The following is a 19,958-nucleotide window of genomic DNA, read 5'->3' as shown; positions in this document are numbered from 1 at the left end:
ATATGTGAACTGTTTGCAATTTCAAATTAATATTGAAATGTACAGGTTTAGAATTTTCTACAGTGAAAAGTTTTCGGAACTTCAGTATTCAAAAAAGTATACAAAAACTAGACGTTAAGAACGTATCCAATGAGCGAGCAAAGCGAGCATTGGATTGCGAAGCAATCCGAAATGAACTGTGAAAGCAGTTCCGGGGGTTGGTGAGCGCCAGCCAGCAGGGGGCGATGCCTCCTAGTATATATATAAACCTCCTAAACAATAGGCTGAAAGGTTTCGGTACATTAATAATTTGGTACATGCATAAGAAAATCAATATTTTTCTATATGTGTTAATTACAAAGGTCGCACGAGAAAAGAAGTAGCAACCAAAAAGGTACTTTTTTAAAAAATTAAAAATAAAAAAAAAAGAATATCATACATGATTCATCTTTTTTCTCTCCTTCAAATGACTAATTAACAGAGACAGCAGAGACTTAAAACCATGTGGCAACATGGCGCTTAGCAGCTAAATAAATATTTAAATTTTAAAAAGAAATTTTTAAAAACTGTATACGTTGGTCAAACCTCCAATATGGTCAAACCCTTATAATTTTCATATCACTTTGCGACACCCGATTGCTTTGCTGTTTTTGATATTATATAACAACTAAATATGATTTATGATATTTGATACATGATATTCTATATTATATAAATTAGCTATGTTGGAGGTAGAAGAAGCTGAAATTAAATTAAAAGGAATTATAGAGACTAGAACGGTGTCTTCTCGATCCTTAAATCACTGGGAGAAAAGAAGGAAACAAACTTATGAAAGAAACATAGAAACCGAAAAAAACGAAACCTAGTATTGTTTTTCTCTTTCTCGCAGCACTTGCGACCAGTTCCTTAGAAATGGTCATGACGCCTCCAGAGTGGCATTGCACTTTGTGCAATATTTAACCCAACTTATTCTTGGAGATTTGGTGACTCCAACACAAGAAAAGGGGATCGCCAACATTAGATTAGCTGGCATTAAAATTATAAAATATTAGAAGAACTAAGAGGTTCTTTGAGATGAGTTGATGCGTCGACAGCGCTTGGGAACGTTAGCCAATTGTGCACATAATGGCACAAGACTTTCTCCATTGTGCTAGCTGCCAGTTATCCAACACATCCCCTCCGTTCTTTTTAGAAAACTTGCCCAACTTCTTCAGGAAGGCCACACTTTTGTTGGTTTGCCCTTCCAACTCATACTTAATTTAAAGGTGTTCACTCAATAAAAATTGTCTGTTAAGTCCCTATTTTTCCAATGATTGCTGACTCCAGAGACCACGGTCTTAGATTTAAGAATGAATTTGTTAGTGTTTCTGATTTACGTTGCTGAGTTTCATCTTATCTGTTTTACATTGATTGACTGCGGGTCTTCTGTTTTGAATCTGTAAAAGAGGGTAAAGATACTGATTAGTGACTGGTCTATGGACTATTATAGCAGCAGCATCAGTCAGGTTAAAAGAAGGCTAACATCAGCAATGACAATCACATCACAGGACTAAGACATCACAATAAATAATAGTTTGCCACATCACAAAATTTTTTTGTACATTTAGCACAGATGACCCCCGGACCAAACTGCTCAGGTTGGCGGGCTCACCGTCCATCTCCTAGTGACTAGTGAGAAAAATCTGTAGTAGGGCCTGTGTAGTGATCAGTCACGTTGGCACCGTAATGGCCATCCATTCCGTAGCTGCGAAATAACCGTACATTTCAATAACATTTCTGGCAACTACAAAAAAAACGAAATTCAGGTTGAAAACACAGAAATATACAGTATTTAAACCATTCATTTTGTAATTTTCCCGTTCATATAGTAATGGATTTCGGAAATTCCGATTTTCAAAATTATAGTTCTTATGACCACACATCTAACAAAAAATACAAAACTAAAAAATAAATTTAACCAAAATAAATAGTTTTTTATGCCATGCACTAAGATATCAGATAAAATTACCAAATTATACCACATTTGCCAAATTTTATCACATATTATAAAACCATATTTTATTGTTAATTTTATTAAAATCATTACCTGCATAAATTACCATGCATTTTGTTGTTCCTATAGTAAAAAATATCCTGGTAGTTGTGACCGTACTCTTGTGCTAAACACTTCGTGTTAAACACGTAACACGAATAACTGAAATATTCAGCTCTCTCCTAATATAAGATCACTTTCCAAAACTAATTTCAGTCCCAAAAAATAATAAGCTCTTGCTTATGAATGTTTGCATTCTAAACTTAGAATTTCAAGGGTAAAGGGTTAAATTCTAATCTTTTAAACACTCCTTTCAGATTGAAGTTGAAAAATTCTTTCTAATACAAAGCTAGAGCTTCAAATTTTACATTTGATTCGATTGAACAAATTTGCATGAAGTATTGGTTTTGTCATATTATTCAATGTCATCATTCAATTTTTAAGTAAATAAACTCAAAAACTCTGTACTGTTACAAAACTAAATTCAAATACTTTTACGATATTCAAGTTAATTTACAATGGTGCATTTTATTCAAAAGGACTAAATGAACCCATGCAGAAAATGCTCCAAACTACAATATTTACCCGAGCAAAATTTCCATTTTATTGCTTCTAAATTGCTTTGTCTCACATTGTTTCAATCTCGTTATCAAATATAGCAGACAAAAACGGGAAATGGTTGAATCTTCTGCTTGAATTAAATTTTATTTACAATGTTTGAATAGTTATCTTCAATTCAATTCAATCGTTTTACCTTTCATTTGTATTAAAAAAAACAAGATTATTAAAAGGTTAACAAAATAAGATTTGGTATATTGTGAATGCTCGAAAAAATAATAGCATTGATTTAAAGAAATTTAAAATTTTCAAAGAAAAATTTTAAATAGCGAGATAAAGGCAAACTAAAAAGAAAATTCTAAAAACACTGCTAAAAATACATTTTAAAAAAAAGTTTGACTGTGACATAAAATTACGATTGAAAAACAATAAAATGAAAATGTTTAGATCTATTTTTTTCAGGTGGACTAAAAAGAAGAAAGTAATTATATTTTTATCAGACCAAACACAACAACAAACGTGTAGCGCATCACAATCGAAAGACGTGGAAGGCATTTTTGGTACGCCTTAGATTTAGTCTGTGTTCTTCTTCTCTAGTCCGGAAAAAATGAGTTTTCTCCTTTTTAGTCTACTTGAAGAACATAGTTCTAAAAATGTTTATGAGATTTTCCGCTTTTCTTCTTTTTAATCCCCTTACAAATGGACATCTTTATTCTTGAAATGCTTAGTTTTTTATTCCATTGTTATACAGAAAAATACTTCCGAATTAAATTTTTATTTTTTATTTTATTTATTTAAACGACTTAAAACTCCTCATGCACCACAAAGTATAGCATGAGGCTTACAGTTGTAAGCAGAAAACAAAAAGAAGAAAAATTTACAAATTTACATTAAAAACAANAACACTCATTCTGTAGTCCGAAAAAAATGGAGTTTTCTCCTTTTTAGTCAACTTGAAAAACGTAGTTCCAAAAATGTTTATGAGATTTCCCGCTTTTCTTCTTTTTAATCCCCTTGAGAATGGAAATCTTTATTTTTGAATTGCTTAGTTTTTTATTCCATTGTTATACAGAGAAATACTTCCGAATTAAATTATTTAATAACAAATTCCATACCTCTTCAAATTCTCATTCTGTAGTCGTCCCACAGTGGACTGATCGTTAAGACACGGTTCCCAGCGGATCACCGAAGTCAAGCATCACTGGCTACGGTCAGTGTGCGGGTGGGTGACCACTTGGATCAGCCTGCGTAGGGACCGAGGGTGTGCGGTATTGGTCATCGTTAAACTGTTCTACCGTAAAGTGCACGACTTCGCGAGCACGTCGTCGGGCTACCGAAGCGGGGGTGCCGTCCCCACTGCAGAGGATCAAAATTGTGATGGCTTGTCTTCGGATCATCCTCCGGGATGTTTCCCAGACCGTCGTCAATAGCCCATTGTGCAGCTCTAGTGCAACGTAAATTAACAACAACAATAACAATCATTCTGTAGTCCGAAAAAAATGGAGTTTTCTCCTTTTTAGTCAACTTGAAAAACGTAGTTCTAAAAATGTTTATGAGATTTCCCGCTTTTCTTCTTTTTAATCCCCTTGAGAATGGAAATATTTATTTCTGAATTGCTTAGTTTTTTATTCCATTCTTATACAGAAAAATACGTCCGAATTAAATTATTTAATAACAATTTCCATACCTCTTCAAATTCTCATTCTGTAGTCCGAAAAAAATGGAGTTTTCTCCTTTTTAGTCTACTTGAAAAACGTAGTTTTAAAAATGTTTATGAGATTTCCCGCTTTTCTTCTTTTCAATCCCCTTGAGAACGGAAATCTTTATTCTTGAAATGCTTAGTTTTTAATTCCATTGTTATATAGAAAAATACTTCCGAATTAAATTATTTAATAACAAATTCCATACCTCTTCAAATTCTCAACAAATTCTCATTCTGTAGTCCGAAAAAAATGGAGTTTTCTCCTTTTTAGTCCACATGAAAAACGTAGTTCTAAAAATGTTAATGAGATTTTACGCTTTTCTTCTTTTTAATCCCCTTGAGAATGGAAATCTTTATTTTTAAAATGCTTAGTTTTTAATTTCATTGTTATAAAGCAAAATACTTCTGAATTAAATTATTTAATAACAAATTCCATACCTGAGTTGTAGGTTTTAATTTGATCTATTAGAAGAAGAAATTTAAAAACTAGTTATTTAAGTTTGCGCAGGATAAATATTTCTTAAAAAACGGTAAAGATCAAAAAGAAAAGTCTCTTTACCACATTTCAGCCTATGTAAATTTCATTCGATCATAAGATGGATGTTTTTTGGAAAGTTCTAAAAATATATCAGAAAGTTCAGAAGATAAGAATTTCATTCCTTTCGAAATATTGGAGGATTTGGAATAAGATTGATATTTCTTTCGCATTTATAATGTATTCTGCTAAACAGTTTTAAGAAAAAACTATTACTTGTTAATCTTTGTTATTGTTCAATTTACTTAAATTTAATGAATATGTTTTACAGATGATGAATTAGTTGAAGTCGGGATACCAGTTTTAAATAGAATACACATTAACTTTTTTTGTACAAATCCAATTCTTCTGTTTCTAGAGTGGGTCACAAAAGCTTTTAGGGGAACATACACTAAAAAATCAATTATTTAAAATGAAAAAACTCTGAAAATTTTCTTTTAAAATGCCTAGTAAAAATTGAAAAATTAGATTAAGTTTATGAACAAAAATTTGATTAACTAACTTTACTTTTTTTTAAATATTATTAGGAAACATACTAAAAATAATTATCCCGTTAAAAACCTGCTAAAACTAGATCTTTTAGTTCAGTTAAATAAATTAAATGCAAACTATTTGTTTTTAGCAACAAATTACAATTAATTTATCAATCTTACTATTGTATTGTTTATGATTATTACTATGTTAAATAGTTTACCAATTTTTCTACATTAAGTAGTTTGTCAATCTTATTATTTGAAATTATTTACTAGTCTTACTATAATAAATAGTTTACCAATTTTAAATATATTAAATAATTTTCCAATCTTACAATATTATATCATTTGCTAAATTTACTACATTAAATTGTTAACCCATCTCACTATATTAAATAGTCAACCAATCTTACTATAATTTAGTTTAGAACTTCTATTGTATTTTAATTTATCATTCTTACTATTATTAGTTTTTTTTTTATCTTAAAAGAATTTAGTATACAAGTCTTGTTACACTAAATAGCTATTATTATTATTAGTATTATTATTGGTTTTTTATTTTATATATGTATAGCAATATGCTTAATAATGAGTTCAATAATTTTAGTTTCAAAACAGATCATTAAGTTGTAAATTTGATTTATAAAACATTAATTTAGAACTTCTCTTTAAAATGTTATATAAAGCTTAACACTACCACACTAACAAACTTCTAGGGGTGGTAGAGCACATAACAAGGATTTAAAATTGCACGTACTGTCCACGTACTCCGCTAGGGGTGCTACCCTATTATGAACTGTTTCTACGTATGTCTTTAAGCAGGTACTTTAATTTATCTAAATTGTTATAATTTGAAATTAATTTTATTTATTTTTTTCATAATTATTTTTCAGAATAACCAAAATGGCATTTAAATTCGAGCAGTATTAGATTTTCAGTCTTATTTTAAACATTTGGGGGCTAGTTTGACATGCTCGCCAAATCTTTAAATTGGCTTTAAAATTCTAATACTGAGCAGATTTATGTACATATTTCGTGAATTATTATTAGAAGACACAAAATTAAAATAATTTAGATAAATTAAAAGTACCTGTTCAAAGATACATGGAGAAACAGTTCATAATAGGGTAGCGCCCCTTGCGATGATCGAAGACATTTCCAGTCATGGATTCCTGTACAATTCTTAATTCTTGTGGTGTGCTCTACCCTCCCCTAGAATTTTATCGCTGAGGTAGAGATACGTGAGTCCAATTTTTATAAGGGAGAGGGGGGAAGCACGACTATTTTCTGCATTAATTTATTTCAGAGTCTCCTTTTTTCCATTCTGAATTTAAAATTATGAGAATATACGATAGAAACTTTAATTTATGAACATACAATTCATGAATTAAAGAGCAACCCATTCTTGCAAAATCAGAAATTGTAATTGGTTGAAACATTTTTGATTAAAAACGTTAATTGTTAAAACATTTATTGATCCTAGATTATTTGAGATTTTTTGCATCACAAATAGTTTAAAAAATTACTTCTTAATGCTATTTTTAGAATTCAAAATTTTCAAATGGGTATTTCGTATTCATCTTTTTAATTCATACGTTTACTAAAAAGATCTTTAAATGAAAAGCAAATTAAAGTTAATATAACTTATTTACGGTTTAGTAATTGTTAAACTGTAACTAAATATTTTTATCTTAAATTACGTGAGTGATTGGCTTATAATATAATAAATCAACAGCATTTTTACTCTTAAGCCTTTAATTTCGAATTCTAATCAAAATCGAAAATAGCAGATAATAACATTAAGAAGGGATAATATTAAAATACTTCTGGTAAATGCTTTTAATTAAGAGATAATAAAAATTTACAGATAAATACAGCTTTAACTTTTACTAATTCTAAGCTCTTTTCACCCAATAGTATCTGGATCTTCTTTATACGTTAAAAATGATATGTGATTTCTCTGTCCAATGAGAATCCAGAAAACGGTTATCATCATTAAAAGATTTTTAAGTATAGTTACCGTATATCTCAATGTACGAGTCAACTTTTCTAATTCCCAAAATTTTTAAGAAATCGACTTATACTCCGGTAATAAAGTCGGACATTCAATGATCATGAAATATCAATGCGTTATAAACAATGAGATAAAAATGACAACTTTGTATCAATTTAACCATTTCAAAAACTTTTTTAATATGTTACATACAATTGATTTTGCATTTTTTTTTTTCAAATCACCTTTTCTTTGCGTATAAAGATTTTTTTTCAGTAACAATGCTTTTCAGATCGATCAATAAAAAAATCAAGAATAATAAAGGTTAATTTAACCAAGAGTATTTCAAAAATATAACACAATGACAACTTTTATTAAATACTATAAAGCTACAAATTAAAACAATTTCAGATAGTCATCTGCGTCGGATTCAATAACGTAAGCAGTGAGGTCATACGTATCCTTCTCAGCAATGGATTCTTCGTCATCTCATATGCTGAGTTCCACAAAAAACCATCTTCACCCCCCACTTAAGGAATAAGAAATTCCACACTTTTTAAAAGATTTTATAATAACATTTTATAATAACATTTGAATCCATAATTTGACAAGCGTCTAATACCATTTGATTCATGACGCCTATTAGAATACACCCGTCACACCAGAAATTTGCAATTTCATAATCAAAAATAGTTGATAAACTTATATAAGAGGTCAACTTATATACCGGTATACACGATAGATTTGCACTTCTATGAAAAGTGTTTTCTACTCTAGGATATACTGCAAGCTTTTTACTGCGTGTACTTCCGAGTTATTCTGTCACTTCAAGGCGTAAGAATCGTCACGAGAAAAGAAAGAATCGCTGTAAAGCACTTCTTATCTTGTCAACAGTATACCAACTTCGAAATTTAAACCTAAATGAACTTTATGTCGCGGCTTTAACAATATGGCAACACAAGCGTACGTTGGTGCACGGCCTGCTACAAGAATAATTTTTTTAAAAAAATGTAAACAAGTAAAAAGAGGCCAAATGGGGACTGTCAAAAAAGTGAGTTCCTTCTAAATCTAGTAACCATGTCACCTTTTTTAACAATACATCTGTAAATAACTAAAATAAAATTTCATTTCAAACTCGTCAGAATTACTTAATATCATATATATGTTACCGGCAAAGTAAGAAACGCCGGCATTGCTTAGAATGCCTAAGCGTTGTATAGAATGCCTGATGGCCTTAGGCACAGTATGAAATGTGAGAAGTATTACATACTTTCCCTAGGCATTGTATAAAATGCCTAGGCATTCTATAGAATGCCAAATGCTATTTAGGCAAAGTATGAAATAAACGTCCTGATGAGGTTATTATGTAAATGATGTGCATGTTACTGTGAATGACCGAAATCGGTGGTTGCTGACTTTCACCGGTGAATGTTGAAAATCACACAGTCGCTTTGATGAATGTCCGAAATATTTATCAAATCCGATTTTATATTAATTTATTCGTGGATATAATTACATTTATTCGATATTTCAATACTTACTGACGATATATTAGAAGAAACATCAGTTTGGAGTATCGGGCAAATGTATACCGGGCAATGGCATTCGACCTTAAAAAAACATCAGTGTAGGGTATAGCGGGCAAATACCGGGCAAATGCACTTGATCTTAAAAAAACATGAGTGTAGGGTATACCGGGCAAATATAAACCGGGCAGTGGCACTTGACTATAAAAAAAACATCAGTGTAGGGTATACCGGGCAAATGTATACCGAACAGTGGCACTTAACTAGACCTAGTATGACTAGACCTTTGGTAAATGTCCGAAATATATACTAGGTCTAGTGCAACTGCGCGGTATACATTTGCCCGGTATATCTTACACTGATGTTTTTTTAAGGTCAAGTGCCATTGCCCGGTATACATTTGCCCGATACTCCAAACACTGATGTTTCTTCTGATCTATCGTCAGTAAGATATATATCGAATAAATGTAATTATATCCACGAATAAATTAATATCAAATCGAATAACGTTTTGAATTTGTCATTTTTGAATGACATTTTGACGAATCGGAGCTGTATTTTATACTTTGCCGGTTTCTCACTTGGCATTCTATAGAATGCCTAGGCAATGTGTGAAATATAAATCATTTCATACTTTGCCGGTCTGTTTGAAGATATTGCCTCACAGAATAAGCAGTAGTAAGCATCTGCGTATTTTTTCTTACCGGAAGAGGAGTAGGTCAGTGGCTCGAGAATGTTGCTGTTTACATTTATATTGAAAACACCATCTATATGACTGCATTGGATAATCTCATAAGACTTAATCGATGTTCAACCTCAAACCAAGTTTTGCACAGCCAGACTGTCTAGTGAAATTGAATTCACAGCTTTCCCAACTCTTGACGAACATTTTTTTTTAAGCTCGTTGAATAGAATCCATTTTTCATATTAAAATATACTGCTTGACCATATCAAGAAATAGTTAATAAAAATTTTAAGAATCTTAAGCAAAGAAAATTTAGTTTTTTATTTCGAATAACTGTTTTCTTTAAATCAATGCTTGTAATCAGTTATGTTTCGTGTGCTTATCCTTTCACGGATATCCCCCTAAAGAAGCAGTTTTTTTTTGTTTTTATTAGATAGTAATTAACAATTAAATTTACATTAGTTTTTATTTTACACTTTATTAATTAAGGTACTCTAAGAATTATTAATCAGAAATACTAAAAGATTCATGATCAAAAATAGTAAATAAACTTATACACGAGGTCGACTTATATACAGGTATCTATATACGCTAGACGTGCATTTCTGCATTGGATAATCTCACATGCATTAAATAATCTCACAAAATTGAACCGATGTTCAATTTCAATCCAAGTTTTGCGCAGCCAGGTATTTTAGGCGAAATTGAATCCACAGCTTTCCCAACTCTAGATGAACATTTTTTTTACGCGTGTTAAGTAGAATCTATCTTTAATATTAAAATATACTGCTCAACAATATAAAAAAATATACTTTTAAAAAATTTTTAAGAAACTTAAGCAAAGAAAATGGAGTTTTTTTTATTTATTTCGAATAACTGATTTGTTTAAATTAATGCTTGTAATCAAATAGGTTTCATGTGCTGACCCTTTCAAGGATTTCCTCGTTAAGTTTTTAATTTGTTTTTGCTAGATTGCAATTAACAATTAAATTTATATTTGTTTTCATTTTACGCTCTATTAATTATAGTACTCTAAGATTCATTAATCGTAATCTTTATATTATTCGACATGCATGTCAAAAATTATTTTTCTCAACTTTGGGTTCTGGGTAAAAGAAAAAAACATTGGTACTTATATTCTGAATAGTAATTTATATTTTAAATATAACCTACTTATAAAATTTATAAAAACTGATACATTATAATAAGAAATATCAGAATATATAATAATTGTGAAATATAATAAGAATATTAAGAGACAAAAAAATATACAATAATTGTGATATATAATAAGAATTATAAGAGAAGTAAGAAAGTACTATAAAAGAATAATAAGAAATACAAAAATATGATTATAAGAGACATAAGAATATGTATAAAGAATAACTATTTATAAGAACTTAAAGCTGATAAATACTATTGAATCATCAGCAAAACTTTTACACAAAATAAAAAATTTAATTTATTAAATTTCTCAGAATAAAAAGTTTTTTTTATTTTTATTTTTTTTGGCATTATAATAAAAAAAATATATGTATATCGTTTTATCATAGTTCCAAAAGGTGAAATTAATCTTTTGCTTAAAAGAATTTGTCTTCTTTTAATTGGATTCATTTCCATATCTACCCAAAATGTTTTAAATAAAATTGTAATCAGTTACATTTAAAAGAAGCTTAATAAAAATAACGTAACTTTATATATATAGATAGAACAAATCCTCAATATTCATCTTTTCTTTTGAAAAAAGAAGTAACTCAACGACTTGCCATTATCTAGAATTCGAAACAACAAATATAATTTGCGTGAATAAGCTTTATAGGTGTTTCTGATAGAAATATGCGTGCCACGGCATATAATCCTACGATTCCTTCGGATAGCATATCCAATTTACCGTTCACAAAATCGTTTTGTTCGCATCATTTCACTTCGGTTCCCACGAGTAGCTGAGAAAATACACTTACCTGAAATAGATTGAATCGTTTGGAAGACAGAATTCAATGTATTTCCCGAATTTTATCTTTTGTACGAGAATTGGTTTTATCAAAATGTTTTATTCGGAAACAATTTAACAATCAAATGCATCTCTTTCGGGTTTTTTTCTTTTCATTTTTTTTTTTTTTGATATTGATATCTATAAGACTACAAAACTACTTATTCAGGAAATATTCCATTCATCGAGTTTTGGACTAGTTCTTTCATCACTGAAACTATATAAAAAAAAGTTTACTACTGTGCTTGGACGTAAAATTTAAAAGCAAATGCTATTTATCGGAAAACGTTTAAAGAAAAGTAAATATTTTATAAAAAAAAAAACATCGCACAGTAATTTATTTAATGTTTAATGCAATTTTCTTGCGGCAAATTTAATAATGCGTCTAAAAAAAAATTCTTGTTCCTTCTGTTAATCTATATTTGAAGAAAAAAATTTAAAGAGACAAAAAAATAAACTCACATATAACTGCGCAGGAATCTATTTCTTAAAGGTTTGAAATTGTTTTTTCCATAATCTACAATGGTTAGTAAATATTTTATATAAAGAAAAGAAGATTTTTGATAATGGTTCGTATATATATTTTCCTGTAACTCTTCACTAAACATAGCTTTATTCTAATCATTAATGAACCATCGTTTTTTTAAAAAAACAACATAATTGTGAACAGCTTAGTTATTGAAAACTGCAAAAATTTCATATTTATTTAGTTTTCGAAAAAGTTACGCTCTTTTACATCCATACTTTAGCTCGTATTAATCCTGCTACTATTTATTTAGCTCAATTACATTTCAGAATTATTTTTCTTCAATGTTTGAAATTCTATTCGATTTATCGCTGATATTACTATTAATGAAGCAGTTCATTAACCTATTATTAAATTAGAATTTTCTTTTCAACAATAGCATATTATTTTATGCGAAATAAGGATTCCACTTCAAATTCGGTCACAATTATTAAAAAAAATGGATAGAGAATTAAAAATAATTTGACACAATATGAAGCTAATCTTCATTGATGAGTTTTAAAGATGTAGAACTTCACTTAAATCTTAAGAATAATTACTAAATTACATTTTGCAAAACTGCAATTTTTGCAGATGAAATTCACCATCAGAAATTTATATTTAATTAGTTCTAACAAATTACTTACGAATAATGCGCTATTAGTTTTATGTGCTGAAAATACCTCCGGGTCATATTCCGGTAGAAAGTACTGGAACTCAGAGTGCTGATGTATTGTACCGTTTATTTTTTACTGTAAAATCCACTTTTGCAGGAACATGTTACATAACAAAAAAATCTGATTAACCGTAATTTTTACTGTTATAATTTGCGTAATATCACTGAATCACTCTAATTAAATAAATATTATTGTAAAAATTTTGGTATAATATTTTACTGCAAAAATGTATTTTACGGTGAAATTAATTTTACGGATGATGCACCCAAAGGACCAATACTTTATACCGTAATTTGATTTGATGTTTTTACAGTGTGTACAGAAAATATAACATGTACCAAAAAAAAACGTCTGAAAAACGTACATAAACGTACATAAAATTAAACGTCTTTCGTTCACTAACGGGTAATTAAAATTGAAATATTTTTTAAACATTTTTTATTTTTTAGACATTACTTTTTATATTTTTGTTGAAAAATTTGTTGAACTTACTTGTTTGAAGGATTTACAAATACTTTAATGCTTCAAGCAAACGAAACATGCACAAATTTTCGAATTATTCCTATTTTAAAATATTTATAAGAAAAAATTATGAATTAGTTACATTGGATAATATTGCAAGTGATTCAGCTAGTTTTTTAATGCTGTGGTTTATTTGCAGGATATACCTAAAGCTCCACTAACTGTCAGTCTAATTCTTCTGATCTGCTCATTGATATCCTTGTTCTTCCTAACCATCACCATTTTCATTTTTTTCTACTTCAAGTAAGTATATCCAGTTTAAAAATATCAAAAAGTATAAATAATTTGCATTACTTAAACACTTTTAGGACGGTGAAAGTATGCAAATCACTAAATTCATTATGTTTTTTGAATGTAAATGCGAAGCTATTTTCCCACCTACGGTTTGTGCTGCCACCTGTTGATAATTTCAGAAAATGTGAAAAAAGCGCCTTTCGATAGAGTTATGTTTGCAAAAATTTGGGTAACCCGTAAAAGCGTGCAGCTGAAAAAGAAGCCAACATTGGGGAGCTATAGTTGGTCTACATAAAGAACTTCCCTCGCCACAAAATCTAATGGCGTCTGCTGCTTTTGAAACAAAAAGCAGCACATTTTAAAGAGGGGAGCTTCTTTCCTCCCTGATTCCCTTTTACTAGCCAAAGCGAGCCAAAAGCTATTTTAAATAATGGTCTAACACCTCTACTTGTAATAGTTAGACCTCATAACCATGGTCACCACCACTGTTCCAGACGAATGGCGAGGGAAGTTCTTTCCACAGACAAACTATATTTTTCCTTGTGCGTAATGCGTTCGCTTATTTCAACATTTCCTATCGAGTTTATTTGTATTTATAAACACAGAATTCATTAATTCGGTTATTTATAAACAGAAAATTTCACGTTTATGGCTAATTTTTTCACAAAAAAATAAATAAAATTTTGAAAAAAATTCCCATCCACCTTCTCACCAAAAAATAGTCTTAAAAATCAAAAAAGTTTTAAGTAATAAACTGAATTAATAAATTTTTATAAATCAATCTCAATCCGAAAAATATTTTAACATAGCATTACTAGAAACAAATTGCCATATAAAAAGTTGAAATACTTTAATTTCCGAATGGTCAGAAGATACTATAAAGCATTCAAATCCTTAGTATAATTAAAATTTGGTATTAAATCGTTAGCACTAAATCAAATTATTTGAATGATTCGTTAATTTGAATAGTTATTTTAGCTCTGATTCGAGTTATTAAACCGTGGTATTCGAATCATAATTCTGTCTTTGATTTAAAAGGATAAGGCAAGTAAGCTTAATTAAATCAGTTAATATGTATCTCTAAATATTATTTCCTTGCGTAATTACGGGAAGTTATTTATTTTAAACTGCTGAATCCACATTGTGAATATAATTGTCAGTGGCTGGATACTAATAGTCTGATTGTCGAATTCAATTCAATGCAATAAGTTGCAACGGAATATGTACCATGTTCAGATTGTTCCTGAATAGCAATGTGAAGTGCATACACAAGTGTCAAAAGTAGTACTTTTTATATATAAAAACAATCATAACTTTTAACTTAATTTTAATTGTTCGATTGACTTCGCTTCAGCGTGAAAAATGCATAAAATCAACGTGCCACTTCTTTAGGTAACAATATCAAATGAGTAAAAAGGCAAAAAAAGCCTATTTGTTTTTTATATAGAAAAAATCCTTATAACTTCAAAATTAATAGCCCAATCATCTCGAGATCGGTCTCACTCAATTAGGCATTAAAAAAAATATATCCAGAAATATCATAGAGATAAAATGTAAAATGGAGCACGCACATCAAGATAATTTTTGTGCTCATAATGTAACCACGTGACTACAGAGAAAATCAAGAGATAAATTTTCTACCTTCCGTTTCTCCTACTTATTTTAATAAAAGAAAATTGATGCATGAATTTGAAAGTCAAAAATCTTATAACACGGTGGTGTGCTGTACTGAGTCCGATTGTACAAAAGCAGTTGTTAAAAGAGAACCTTATAAATTTAAGTATAGTAAGTTAAATGATCACTTTTTGGAATTTCTCAATCGCCTCATTTACTACATAAAAGAACTTTTTTCACGCTCTTTTCCTTTAAACATCATATGAATCACTATTATTCTATTACAGTCATTCTAAAATCCAAATTTACACTTATAAAACTATCTGACAGAGCATAAGCGAATAAGAACACAACTTAACCTTAAAGTAATGATTATATAGAATTATTCATCTTTATATTTTTAATTTTAGCACTGAAATACAGTCGGTGAAGTTTTGGCGACACTGTAGTTTCTTCCTTCTGCGTTTATTCACATCCTAATTTTTACTCTATTTAATGCATTTGAACAAATAAATTTTTGAATACTTTTTTTTTAAAATTTCAACCGCTTACTTTGAACTAATTTAATCTATAAAATACATTTGCTCAAAAATTAGATTGCGAGACTGCGATTAAAGAAAATTATTGCACAACTATTCGATAAATAAGGCAAAGTTTTTCTTAGAGCTTAATTATAAGTTCTTTGATGAAATCTTCAGATCTTTTAAATTGAAATTAGCTGATCTTTTTAAATTGCATTAAAACACATGAAAAAAATTCAGAGTTCTAGCAGAGGTATTAAGGCTGGTTATCAACATAAGAGTGTGAATAAAATAGGTAAGTGTAAATAAAATCGGAAAGTTTCAAAGAGTAAAGCAGATTTTTTTTTAACTTAAGGAGATTCAGCTCTTTTTTTTTCTTCTTTATTTTTATTTTATTTTTCTACTTCCTGACAGGTCTAAAATCATTTCTTGTAAATGTTCAAGAACCTCCAATACCTGAAAAACATCCATTAATTTACAAGATGTAGTAAACTCTTTGTTAGACTAAAATTTAAACGTGTTTTTCATACACTTCAATAATAAATCGATAAAAGAATTATTTTACAGGATTATTACAAAGTTACTTCAGATGCTTCTGAAGACTAGTGAACCAATTTGTGATGAGTTTCATTCAAATACACATTTTTTCTCTCTTTAAAACCATACAAAAATTAAAACTTTCTTAGTTTTATAAAAAATATTTTAAAAAAGGAACAGTTTACGTGCATAAAAAATTTAAATTCAAAAATTATTTTCAATTTAGTAAAGTCTTAGTCAATTTAGTCAAGTCAGTCTTAGTCAATTTAGTAAAGAAAAACGATCCTATATTTTAACTTTCTTCCATTGCCTGTATAAGTCTACAAAACACGAGTCTACCAGAAAAGAGAACTTATCTGAACTGACTCACGATTTTCTTCTTTTTGCTCTAAAAATCACAGAAAAAGGGAAAGTATGTGACAGAGAGGACTTTGATGTTTGGGACAAAGCTAGAGAGAGGAAGAAATACAACAGTGGGCTTGCTCTATGTGTATTTATAGCTCACTTGCTTGTCAAGTAGAAATTCAATTCTCTCGATCAAATCACCCCCATTTCTCTCAAAAAAGGGGAAAGGGTACGTAGAAAAATTGGGGAGCTTTCAGGCATCACTTAAAATAACATAACAAATCTTTTTGTCAAAAAATATCTTTGACATTAATTATTCTGAAAAAAAGTCTAATTTTACTGGACTGTCCATGATAAATTAAATTGTATATTTTTGAAAAATATTCAATATAAAAACGAGATTTAGTACTTTACTTTTTCTACTCCCATTAATATCGCTCATAAATTATTCGTGCAAACTTATTGCATAGCTAGATTGTTCACTTTTGTTTTACTTATAACAGCCTGGACTTATCAAAATTTACCACCATTTTAAAGGAATCTTAACAATTATTATTAGTGTATACGACTATATCATATAAATTATTACACTCAATCAAATACTCAAAAAAAAAACTTCACAATTATTATTAGTGCACACGACTATATTATATCAATTATTATACTCAATCCGATACTCAAAAAGAGTGGATTTATTCATGTACAGTGCAGGAAGAAGAAAAAGGACCATACTGAATTACTTCTAATTTAATAATCGGATCTTTACATTCTAGGACTCAATCTTAATGGTTCGAGGGGGTGACCTCAAGTATGATAATTAATTAGTGCAGACGATATTTTAAGTTACGAAATCAGACACAAAAACGTATTTTCTCCGAATAAATAAACTCTTTCTTCGATGGAGTCAAATTTCTGTCTCCCTAAGATATTAGGGATAGTAGCAATCTGGGAAGCATGGTCATTAATAGTTTGATCAGGAGAGAGGCTCAATGTTTGAACCCGTTAATGTCAATTTTAATTTTTGCGTATTTCACCATACCTCGGCAACTGTTTAAGCGAATTAAGTTGATTTGCATACAGCTATAAAATTCGTTTAGCCAAAAAGAAATTCATGCAAAAAATAACGTTTAGTGAGTATTTACTAATTTTTATTATATTATACAATAATAGTAAAAAAAAAACTCTTGTACGGTAAAAATTTTCACAGCATTTGAAAGATTGTTTTTTTTTCTTCAAAATTCAAAATTTGAGGAAAATTTGTCCTGAGAAATCAAATTTTAAAAACACGACTTTTTCAAAATTTGATTTGTCAGAAAATATTTGATCAATTTCGTTCAAATTTTGTATTTGGCCATTTAAAATTGCATTCTTTTAAATTATGTAAAGAATTGTAAACCTTGCAATTAAAAAGTTTTTCACATATTATTAAATAAAATGATAAAACATAGTAAATATTCACTAAAAATTATTTCTTCGCATGAAATTCTTTTTGGCTAAACTGATTTTATATTTGTTTGCAAAAAATTTTCTTTTCGCTTAAAATAATTTTTAGATACGGCGAAATACGCAAAAAGTAAAATTAACATTAAGAGAATTTTAAACAGCTCTCTTGATCAAACTATTGGAACCATATTTCCCAAATTGCGGCTGCCCCTCATATTTTGGGGGTCATAAATCCAAATCCATCAAATAAATGGTATATTTATTCAAAGAAAGTACTTTTCTGTGCTTGATTTCGTATTATAAAATATCATCTGAACTAACTAATTAGCATAGTTGAGGTCTCCCCTTCAAACCATTAAGATTGTGTCCTAGAACGTGAAGATCCGATCATTAGATCAAAAGTTATTCAGGATGGTCCGTTTATTTACTTATTTTTGCGCATTGTACTTTGAATCTTTTAACAAAGATACTCATTTATAAAAAGATAATTTTAATGTTTTTCTTTAAAATCTATTAATTCCAGATCTCTTCAGTGCTCAAGATTGAGGGTTCACAGAAACTTGGTTGTGGCTCTAATCATTCATTCATTGATGTTAGTGATCATCTCATTACCTGTCGTCGGAGGAGCCTCGATACCATCTTACAAAGATATTGTAAGTAATGAAAATGATTCTAAAATATTTTTGCACATTATATGAAACATATATTACCTGTCAGATTTTTTTACAAATTACAGTGAGATCATTTTTTTACCTTGTTGCATGACAATTTTTAACGCACCTTGGATATTTTCAAGTCTGCAATATTTCAAATCTGCAATCAATTTCTCTCTCCGAGTTTCAGCTTTCCTAAATTGAATTTTTAGTCAGTTTATAGTTAAAATGTACAGATTTGCATGCACATTCTTAGAAATGCTGCAACTGAAACTCGAATGTTGCTAAATGTACATTAGCTAGCTAATTTGCTGATTTTCTAAGGTAATCCAATTAAGTGCGGAATTAAGAGTTTTCTGCATTTTAAATAGGTAAATTGCGCATTAACTGTTTCTGTATCATTAAATTTCAAAAGTTTATCTCATTTTATCAACTATTTTGTTGATTGTATTGATTGAATTAATTAATTATTTTGATATTGAAAAATAAATAAAAGCCATTATGTTAATTTCCTTAAATGCGCACTGAAAAAACATTTTTCAAAACCACAAAAATATGGTAAAATTTACCATCTTTCTGGCTCTATGAGAACATCGAAAAGTTTAGTAATTTTTACTGCTAATAATTAAAGTAAAATTAACGATAAAATATGGTTTTATCAAAAGTGGTAAAATTTGGTAACTGTGGTAAACTTTCGCAATTTTATCATGATATCCTAGAGAAGGGCATAAAAACCATTTATTTGGTTAAACTTGCTTTTCATTTTTGTATTTTTTACTAAATGTGTCGTCATAATAATTCTGAAAACCAAACTCTTCGGTATACCGTTTCCATATGAATTAAAAATTATCACTGAATGGATTTAATAGCATACATTTTAGTTTTACAACCAGAATTTTTTTTTTTTTGCTAGAAATTTCATTTCAAGACAGTACGGTAGTTTTACCAGATTTTTTCCACCATGTAATAAAATTCTAAAATGTTTGGTTATTGTGTCATAGTTTTCAAAGTGATTAATGATTGATTTTATGAACTACTGTGCAGTTTGTTTTATTGCAATAACTTGATTTTTTTAAATTGCAAAAAGTAAATAGATAATATTTTGTTAATTTAATGATACAAAAACGATGCTGCTGTTCATCAAAAATCCTAATATTGCTTTAACGAATGCCTATAAGCAATGTGTTGATTATTTAGGTAGTTTTCTAACTACCTAGGTAATTAAGGAAATGAAACAATTTTTTGGCAGTTAAACGGGTCGCTCTGCACTATAAAAAATTCCGGGTCCAATTACAGTAACATTTTACGGAACAAAAAGTATGATATGCACTGTAATACTTATACAGTAGTATTTACTGTAAATAAATGCATAAAAACATTGTAATTAAAAAATGTATTATTTTAAAAATTACGGTACAATGGATATTATGGTTC

General features: G+C 29.2%; 1 protein-coding gene across 2 annotated transcripts in view; it reads left to right on the top strand.

The window, feature by feature from the left end:
* The window catches only part of LOC107450706 (corticotropin-releasing factor receptor 1), a 224,677-nt gene that overhangs the window by 184,687 nt on the left and 20,032 nt on the right, over positions 1 to 19,958 (top strand). For both annotated transcript variants that reach the window (XM_071186800.1, XM_016066559.3), the window contains exons 4-5: positions 13,317 to 13,420; positions 18,395 to 18,524. In XM_071186800.1, the coding sequence (XP_071042901.1) occupies positions 13,317 to 13,420; positions 18,395 to 18,524 (234 nt within the window). The remainder of the gene's footprint in view (positions 1 to 13,316; positions 13,421 to 18,394; positions 18,525 to 19,958) is intronic.

This window comes from Parasteatoda tepidariorum, chromosome 10 (genome assembly GCF_043381705.1).
Source record: "Parasteatoda tepidariorum isolate YZ-2023 chromosome 10, CAS_Ptep_4.0, whole genome shotgun sequence".
Classification (NCBI taxonomy): domain Eukaryota; kingdom Metazoa; phylum Arthropoda; class Arachnida; order Araneae; family Theridiidae; genus Parasteatoda; species Parasteatoda tepidariorum.
Note: the sequence above shows the minus strand (reverse complement) of the source record. Positions and strands in the feature narration are given on the sequence as shown.